This window comes from Syngnathus floridae, unplaced genomic scaffold, assembly GCF_059516105.1.
Source record: "Syngnathus floridae isolate MCC-2025c unplaced genomic scaffold, RoL_Sflo_1.0 HiC_scaffold_66, whole genome shotgun sequence".
Classification (NCBI taxonomy): domain Eukaryota; kingdom Metazoa; phylum Chordata; class Actinopteri; order Syngnathiformes; family Syngnathidae; genus Syngnathus; species Syngnathus floridae.
In genome coordinates, this window is record NW_028284095.1 from 169,607 (window position 1) to 178,805 (window position 9,199).

Here is a 9,199-nt window from a genome sequence, read left to right on the forward strand (position 1 = left end):
TTGGTCCTCAGCCTGAGGGACGGCTCCATGGACAAGGTGATCCGCTCTATCCGTGTCTGACTAGCCGCACGCCACGTCGGGCTTCGATGCGGCCGCTACCGTATTGTGTAGCTTGTCCCCAGTAAGCGTCGCGGCGCTCCGTTGCGGTCTCAACGGCCCGGTGTGGCGCAATGTCTGCTCAGGTGAGGAGGGGGGGCGCTTTGCTGGCGGAGGTGGAGGAGACGCGGCGGTGTCGGGAGACCGAGCGGTGTCGCCTCCACCAGGAGCGCGGAAGAAGCCCTGGCAGCGGCCCAGCAGGCCTGGCAGTCCCGAGCGGCCGAGCTCCGATCGGCTCATCACCAGCATCGGGAGGAGCTGAGCCGAACCAAGAGAGACTGCGAGAGGGAGATCCGCCGACTGGTAGGACTGATCAGATGCGCGGTGCGTGGCTATGTTCCCAATTTCGTTGTATACCTGCAGTGCAATGACACCTAAGGCATTCTATTCTATTCTATTTCACAAGAAGAAAATGTCCGGTTGCTCGCTTCGCTTTTGTCACAGCAAAGGTGTTCTAGTCGATTCCAGAAAAAAATTGGCCGGTTGCTCTCTTTGTTTTTGTCACAATTCTGGCAAATGAGTTTGCCCGCCTGCCTGAGCGCTCCCCGTTTGTACATCCAGACGGATGAGATCAAGCTGAAAGACAGAGCGGTTAGTGTTTTGGATGAAGCCCTGGGGCCGGCCACGTCCACCGCCTTCAGCTGCAGACTCAGGCTGCCGAGCAGCAGATCGCTGCCCTGAGGGATTCCCAAAGGGCGGGCCTAAACTACCCTGGAAGTGGGGTCAACGCCGCTACTAGCAATCCTCTTCATTGCGTAAGCCACCTCATCACACACTTGCAGTACGCATGACTTAGTTCGTTGCTGGAGGAAGGTAGCACAAAAACAGTTTTGAACTTTGAACGAGTGCTTGTGTGTGTGTGTTGCGGGGCGTTTTCAGTCTCAGGAGGATCGGGACACGCGACGGTTTCATCTGAAAATCGCTGAGCTCAGCGCAGTCATCAGGAAACTGGAGGATCGAAACGCCCTGCTTTCTGAAGAGCGCAATGAACTGGTAATTTATTGACGGCACGCTTGAAGGTTTGCGCTACGTTTGATGCGCGCCATCCAGCGAGGCACCCATTGCGCTTGCTTATTAGTTGAGCGGCGCGGCGAGTCGGTTGCCTGGTAGATGTCTTTTATTGGGAGCCAAAGCCACGATTCCGTTCAAACCGATGCAAAAGGAATGGATACGTTCTGGCCCGCGTGTTGTGCGTCTTTCACATCCCGCACTTCATGCTTGCAGCTAAAGCGACTGAGAGAAACAGAAAGCCAGTTTCTGCCACTCCTGTACAAAAACAAACGCCTGAGCAGGAAGAATGAAGAACTCTCGCTGGTGCTGTGTCGCCTTGAAAACAAAGTGCGCTTTGTCACCCAGGAGAACGAGGAGATGGCAAGCTTGGTAAGTCGACGCGGACAACGGCGGCGTGCCAACAGAGTCCACTGCATTTGTGTTCCACAGAGAAGGCCTAGTTCGCTCAATGACCTGGACCGCGGTTGCGGCCAGCAGGACGGTGAAATGGAGTTCCTTCAAGTTGTGGAGCAGCGGCACATCATCGACGACTTGTCCAAGGTCTTCAGGCAGGCGACTCGGTGCACGTACGGCAGCGCCGCGCTCGCTCGCTGTCGCCAGGAAACCTTTTCCGTCCAAAGCTTGGCCGGCGGCCGCCATCCAAAAAATTGGCCCCTTAAATTCCGACCTTTCAAGCAGGAACATTGTGCGCACGCGTTTGAACACGCTTTAGACTTGTTTTGCCGTTTTCAGCAGCTCAAAGCTCCCGTTTTGTCAGCGCCTTTGCCACTCGCTGTGCGCTGAAAACGACGGACTTGCCCGGCTGCTCAGCCCGTCAACCATGAGCCGCGAGCGCGACGTCATTGTCCGTAGGCAGCTAGTGGCAAAATGCACCCTGTTAGAGTTGCGCTCGCTCCAACTTATTTTGCAAGAACCACACGGGAGACAAGTAAGTTCTTTTGGACACCTGCAGGTGGAGAGTCCATCCGTTGTACGAATGAAGTCTGACTCTCGGCTCCTGCACGAGCATTTTAATTAAGAGAAACAGGGTGGGTGTAAGAGTGGATTGAATAGAGGAAGCCCTTGACCTCTAGTCAAAACATAGCAAGGGGTGTTTTACGACTTTGTGTAGGAAGGGATAAGCGATAGGGATAAATAAGGGATAAATAATATTATTTATTACAGGTCGCAGTCAAAGTCAAAGCAACACAATGATACGATAAAGATAATCTGGAAAACCCTGACACACCCTGTAGTTGTCACTTTTGGAAAAGACGAGCGTCCCTCCAATCATCGCCGGTGACGTGTTTTTCAGGCTCTGGAGACAGGAGCTCATGTCAGAAATGTCATTGTGAGTCGCGTTTGTTTCTGCGCCGGAGCCGTTCGTTCCCTTTGCATCCAAAGAATCTCAAAGGCGGATTATTTGTGTCGACAGGAGAGAGATTTGCTGCTACGATACCGACGTCGAGAATCTCTGAGGAGGAACAAAGCGTGAGGTCCTGCAAGGTGAGTCTGTTTGTTTGCGGCTGCTTGGTGTTGCGCAAGATGAAATGGCCTTTTTCTCGCTATCGTTCCTCTCGTCGATTCATCGTGAGGTGTCGCTTCAGTTTGTTCAGAGAGATGTTTGCTTCCGCGCCCGCAGGTCATCGAAACATTTTACGGCTACGACGAAGACGTGTTGGTGGACTCGGACGGATCGTCCTTGTCTTTTCACTCCGACAGAACCCCCGACACGGAACCCGAAGAGGTAGCCCGCCATTTCTGCCAGCGTATTGGCACCAAACATTCCTCTTCAGCCTGGAATCGGACTCGTCTTTGCGTCGCGGGTGCTTTGTCGCCGGTCTGACTGATTCTGGTACTAGTGCTGTGTTGCATTGGTGTGTGCATGAAGAGGCGGAGCTTCGCTACCGCCAGCTGACGCAAGAATATCAAGCGCTGCAACGAGCCTACGCTCTGCTAGCCCAGACCAGCGAAAGGGGACTACGACGCCGAGAAGGAGATCAAGGTGGCGCCCCTTCCCGCAACCCCCGGCCGGGTCGCAGCCTCCCCGTTCTCACCCAGCCTCGGGTGTTCTCTGGTCTGAAAGGAGGAGGAGGAGCCTCCCTCCTCCTCCTTTCAGACCAGAGAAAAGCTGATGGTAGAAATGGGTCACTATCAAAGCAGAGTAGCAGATCTGGAGTCAGCGCTGAAGCAACAAGGACAGGTAAGCTCATCAATGAGCACACCTTTTTCTCAGACAAAATAGCTACATTCTTCAGTCACTCATCCGTCTGGCATTACTGGACCAACCCCCCCCCCCCCCCCCCCCCGAACGTGGCTGGGAAAATGCGGAGAAAAGCAAATGTCATTTTCCAGTCAACCAAAGAATTTGTGGATGAAAATGACACAACATTCCAAAGCTGTCCACGCGTTTGTCTCTTCTAGAATGTCAAGTGGGTGGAGGAGAAGCAGCTGCTGCGTCAGAGCAATCAGCAGTTGGCCGAAAAGGTGACGGAAAGAAAGGCGCTGGGCAGAGTCGCTTGGCGTCACACCTGTCGGGAAGCCCCGCAGATGAGGTCTGACTGTCTTTTCAGGTCAGGCGGATGGAGGCGGAAGAAGCGCGTCTGAAAGAGCACATCCAGGATATCCGAGACCAAAACGAACTGCTTGAGTTCCGCATCCTGGAGCTGGAGGTGGGAAGACTCGCACAAGCGTGTTGAGGCCAGAGATGTGACGGACGGACGGACGGACGGACGGACGGATGCATGCCTCTGCCTTTCAGGAGAGGGAGTGGCGCTCCCCCGTCTTGAAGTTTCTGCAAGTCCGTTTCCCAGACGGCCTCAGCCCTTTGCAGATCTACTGCGAGGCCGAGGGCGTGAGCGTACGTAAGGCGTCCCTCGCAACCCTAACCTTAACCCGAGGTCCCAGAACACCTTACATTGCTCCTTGCGCCTTTCCCCCGGACATCGTCATCAGTGATCTGATGAAGAAGCTGGACATCCTGGGCTATAACGCCGTAAGTGTATGTCGAACTCCTTATGTTCGCACTCCACGAGACTCGGCGGCTCAAATGTGACTTTTGGAAGGCTTTGCGCTGAAAGAAGCTTGTTGACGCTGTGCCTTTGGGCTCTTGCAGAATCTCACCAACGAGGAGCAGGTGGTCGTGATTCACGCCAGGACCCTTCTCACCCTAGCCGAGAAGGTAACGCGCACGTCCACGCACGCTCTCGCATTCTGTTTATGTGACAGCAGCCTTTCCTCAGTGGTTAGAATACATCAAAGTGACCAAGTCAGCACTTCAACAGAAGATGTTGGACATTGAAAGTGAGAAGGTAGACAGACACGCGACATCAGCCAAGGGGAACTCCGGCAATGTGCCCCAACAATTCTGACCTTGAGCTGTGCTAGGATATGTTCTGCAAGCAGAAGGGCTACCTGGATGAAGAGTTGGACTTCAGGAAGTGTTCCATGGACCAGGCTCATAAGGTAAGCCGCCCTCAAATCTCCCGCCGGACCACTGATGGACGAGGATTGCGGCCCAGAGGATCCTGGAGCTGGAGGCCATGTTGTACGAGGCGCTACCGCAGCGGGACTGCCCCGCCACGGACGGCGAAAAAGCCAGCCACGCTGGCGTGAATGACGTGCTGACGGCGGATCAGAGAGAAGAGCTTAGGAGCGCCGTGGACCAATGGAAGCGAGCCCTGATGTGCGAGTTGAGGGAGCGCGACGCTTGCATCCTCCAAGAGAGAATGGATCTGCTGCACAGCGCGCAACAGGTAAGGGCCCAAAGCCAGCCCGGCACTTACTTGCACGCTTACTGGCTTTTGAATGCCACTTTCCATTTGTCCGTCCTAGAGGAACAAAGAGCTGAAAGAATTCATCGAAGCTCAGAAGAGACAAATCAAACAATTGGAGGAGAAGTTTCTGTTTCTCTTTCTATTCTTCTCCTTGGCCTTCATTCTGTGGCCCTAACACCAGCTGGTGAGTGAGCTCCAGCGGCACCGCACTCGACACCTCCGATACACTGCCAGCCGGTCTCAGACGTTGGCAGACGCTCCGATGCCAACGTATACCCCCCGCCACGGTGACAGAGGCACCGCGTCACACCGGCGCTCATCCAATCAGAAGGCAGGAAAAGCAAATTCACATGCAGGGCACTTTTGAACCAGAAGAGAGCGCCACAAAAAACGGTTGTTGCCCCAAACGCGCACTAAAAAGGGTCAGAATAACAAGAGTCCCACTGGCCAGCCGGGGCCACCCGTCCAGCTGTTTCTTCAGGGGGGAAAAAAATTGGAGTCACCGGTGAGTACATTTTGCATTTAGCTCTGCTTTTCTGCTTCTGTCTTCAAGTGTGTGGCATCCTGCGATCAAAGAGTCAGCCAACCCCAAAGCGGTTGACCTCAACGTCCCACCACCATGCCTACCAGAGCAGGTGACGTGATGCTTTGGACATCCTTCCGTCTCAGATGCCCAAAAGTACTCTTTGCCACATCTGCGGCAATACGGTGTCTTTTCAAAGGTGCAAATAAATCCAGCGTGGGCGGAACACGCACGTCTTCGGTTTTTCCCGCTTTGTTTGTGTGACAGCTGTTGTGAAAATTTTATACAAATAAAGTTGTATAGTACAGGTTTGGCCAAGCCGCAACTCCCGAACCGCATGCGGCTCTTTTATGTTCATATCAACATTTGTGTGTGTGTGTGTGTGTGTGTGTGGGGGGGGGGGGGGTTGTGCGTGTTGGCTTCACTTGAGTTCAATTTGGTATTTTGGTCAAAAGCGCATGTGGTGAAATTCCACAAAGTAGGATGGGCAAACACATTTCTTTAAACTATGAGTGTCAATTGGGCTCTCGAAATGGCAGGGAAAAGATGCACAGCAAAACGAAAATACGTAGATGAACACAGGACGTTTTAATCAGAGTGGGAAAGTTTCTATTTTTTGTTGAACGTGATGGCAAACCATTCTGCCTGATATGTCAGACCTCAGCGCATTTCAAAGATTCAAATCTTCAGCGCCATGCACTTCAGCTCACTCCATGCTAACATTGATCAGGCGTCGAACCCGCATCATCATGCTTAAGAGGTGGCCATGCTAACCAGTGCGCCATTATGTCAACGCATAATAACTAAGTCTACTGGTCAAAACAGCGGTTACTATATGACGTCGCTACGTCGTGGTCACGTGACGCAGACAAGACGTCAATGGACGTGGGCAGAGTTAACTTGTTTAAAAGGGAGTAGGCAGAAGAAATATTTAATTTATTTAAATCTATTTTGAGTGCACACCATTATGCCAATGCATAACAACTGTAAATCTACTAAACAAAACAGCGGTTGCTATATGACATCTGCCACGTCGTGGTCACGTGACATACGTGACGTCGATGGGCGTAACTTTCGCCGGAATTCAAATCCGCGGGGAGAGTTAACTTGTTTAAAAGAGAGTGGGCAGAAGAATTATTTAATTTATTTAAATCTATTTGGTGTGTGCGCCATTATGTCAATGCATAACAACTGTAAGTCTACTAAACAAAACAGCGGTTGCTATTTGACGTCTGCCACGTCGTGGTCACGTGACGCGGACGTGACGTCGACGCCTACTTTACATCCCACCGATCACAGGACTCCTCGGCTGCATAACCGTGCCCCCTTCCCAACCAATCGGATTTGCTATACGCGAAAACGACGCCAATGGAAAGAGCTTCCGCCCAAATTTAAATCCGTGGGCGTGGCTCGCAGCAGGAAGTAGGAAAATGGCGGCGATGTTGACAAAGACACAGCGGATGGTAACATACGACTAACAAGAGAAATATTTTTATTTTCTGCTTGCAACTGGACCGTCCAGAGCGTACACGGTAAGTACAACTCATCGTTTTTAAAAAGAAGTACTTTTGTTGCCCTGAAAAGCGAGTGAGCGTGGCGTTTGTGGGGGACGTCGAATTTCGACGATTCTTTCTGGTCAACGGTTGTAAATGATTGTGTTGATTAAAAAAGAAAACTTGATGTAACTCTACTTTTAACTGCCGTTTCAGATAGATTTGGAATTGCATCACATCCAATTTTGCCTAGAGCGTACACGGTAAGTAACACTCGTTGTGTTTAAGGAGATTTACGTTTGTAATAGCAGAAGTGTAGCCGCGTTGCGTTGTACGTGTGAATGTTGGTCCGGGCGAAATGTTAATGTTTAATTTCATTCCTTTAGGTTCCACGGTGTTTGTTGGCTGCAAGTTTTCCACTGCAAGAAGAGGCTCATATCATTGACCAGGAGCGAGCTACAATGGTGAGTAGCCATAACATTTATGTTAAACACTTCCTATTTCATGTCTAACAGTACTTGATTTAACAAATAACCATAAATAAATACAGTGTGGGCACTGAAGTTAACATATGTGATTATACTGCCTAATCTGTCACGGAGTAGATTGTTGCAAAGTAATATAAGATCCAAAGTTGTAATTCAGAATAGTTTTCAAAAGAAGGCCATTAGAATTATATACAAGTCTGATTACCCTGAACAAGCTATTAATTAAATCACAAATTCTTCAATTCAAAGATTTGGTAGATTATCAGACAAATAATGTCTAACAGTAATTGATTTAACACATCACGATAAGTAGATTGAGTGTGGGCACTCTCAAGTTAACATATGTGATTATACTGCCTAATCTGTTACAGAGTATGTTGTTGCCAAGTAATGTAGAATAGATCCAAAGTAGTAATCCAGAATAGTTTTGAAGAGGCCATTAGAATGATAAACAAATCTGATTACCTTGAACATAATAACAAGCTAAGTGTTTAATATGTCCTATGAAGTCAAAATTGGGCACCATCATGTGGTGAAATTTGGAATTGCATCACATCCAATTTTGCCTGGGAACAAACAGATTACATAAATCTTAGTTTTGAATAAGCCACTCCTTCTCAAACAAGTAAACTCTGCCCATTTTGCGCAGTAGATGTTCTGTTAATATCTAGTATTTATACAAAGTCATAATTTAAATTGCTTTCAACCTTCATTCATCGGTTCAACCAACATTACTCGCTCTTATTACCAACTTGTATTGATTTAACTAAGCGTTTAATACTTCCTATCAGGTCTCAAATCGAGATTTGGCAAAATACAATTTCAGCAAATCCAATTTTGCCAGGGAACAAAAATAGATTAAATAAACTAAATAAGTCCTCTTCCCATTAAATAAATCAGAAAAGTCTGTCTTGTAACCAGTCCTCTTCAAACAAGTAAAGTCTGCCCATTTTGTGCCGTAGATTTTGTGTCTATGCCTAGTATTTAAACAAAATCATAATTTAAACGACTTCTTTCCTTCATTCACTTTGGAAATTTGGAATTGCAGCAAATCGAATTTTGGCAGGGAACAAAAATAGATCAATTAAACTAAATAAGTCTTCTTCCCATTAAATAAATTAAAAAAGTCTGTCTTGTAACCAGTCCTTTTCAAACAAGTAAAGTCTGCCCATTTTGTGCCGTCGATTTTGTGTTAATGCCTAGTATTTATACAAAATCATAATTTAAAGGACTTCATTCCTTCATTCACTTTGGAAATTTGGAATTGCAGCACATCAAATTTTGCCTGGGAAGAAAAGTAGATTAAATAAATTTAATAAGTCTTACTACTTCCCATTAAATAAATTAAATACGTCTTACTTGTTCCCACTCCTTTTCAAAACAGTAGTTTAAAACGAGGGCCCTTCACTCAATCTTTAACCTCAACCCCGCACGTTGTGTTGTATCTGTGAATGTTGGTTGTGGCCAAATGATAGTTTTCTTTCATTCGTTTAGGTTCCAAGAAAACTTGATGTAACTCTACTTTTAACTGCCGTTTCAGATAAGCGGGTATTACGTCGCAGTCAAATGCCGCGGATATGACGTAATTGCCCGAACCTCCGCCAAAATTCAAATCTGTTGGCGCGATGGCCGTGAGCCACTGAGCAGCGACGATTATCAACAGAAATATCTTTATTTTCTGCTTGCAACTGGACCGTCTAGAGCGTACACGGTAAGTAACACTCATTGTGTTTAAGGAGATTTACGTTTGTAATAGCAGAAGTGTAGCCGCGTTGCGTTGTACGTGTGAAAATTGGTCGAGGCGAAATGTTAATGTTTAATTTCATTCCTTTA

At 48.4% G+C, this 9,199-nt stretch overlaps 1 protein-coding gene and 1 long non-coding RNA gene across 3 annotated transcripts; both read left to right on the forward strand.

The window, feature by feature from the left end:
* Positions 1-705: 705 nt before the first annotated feature.
* Positions 706-1,847, forward strand: LOC148378085 (uncharacterized). Its single transcript, XR_015856201.1, has 3 exons — positions 706-851; positions 976-1,089; positions 1,321-1,847. It is a non-coding gene; the product is annotated as an uncharacterized LOC148378085 (long non-coding RNA).
* Positions 1,848-2,167: 320 nt separating this feature from the next.
* LOC148378086 (janus kinase and microtubule-interacting protein 3-like) lies at positions 2,168-5,413 on the forward strand. 2 transcript variants are annotated; one of them, XM_088368019.1, is made up of 12 exons: positions 2,168-2,437; positions 2,522-2,592; positions 2,729-2,833; positions 2,978-3,289; positions 3,511-3,573; positions 3,660-3,758; positions 3,848-4,081; positions 4,202-4,267; positions 4,329-4,397; positions 4,474-4,551; positions 4,608-4,841; positions 4,921-5,413. In XM_088368019.1, exons 4-12 carry the CDS (start codon positions 3,221-3,223, stop codon positions 5,035-5,037), a joined length of 1,029 nt encoding a protein of 342 aa, XP_088224145.1. In that variant the 5' UTR covers positions 2,168-2,437; positions 2,522-2,592; positions 2,729-2,833; positions 2,978-3,220; the 3' UTR covers positions 5,038-5,413. The 2 variants fall into 2 exon arrangements, with proteins under 2 accessions (XP_088224145.1, XP_088224144.1); XM_088368018.1 differs by having other exon boundaries at positions 2,980-3,289; positions 3,848-4,087.
* Positions 5,414-9,199: the final 3,786 nt, after the last annotated feature.

Excerpts from the sequence above, each read along its gene's own strand:
- LOC148378086 (XM_088368018.1), top strand. The coding sequence starts at position 3,221 with ATGGTAGAAATGGGTCACTATCAAAGCAGAGTAGCAGATCTGGAGTCA. Across the intron at positions 3,574-3,659 it reads ATCAGCAGTTGGCCGAAAAG|GTCAGGCGGATGGAGGCGGA; the intron begins GTGACGGAAAGA and ends CTGTCTTTTCAG. Across the intron at positions 4,552-4,607 it reads CCATGGACCAGGCTCATAAG|AGGATCCTGGAGCTGGAGGC; the intron begins GTAAGCCGCCCT and ends ATTGCGGCCCAG.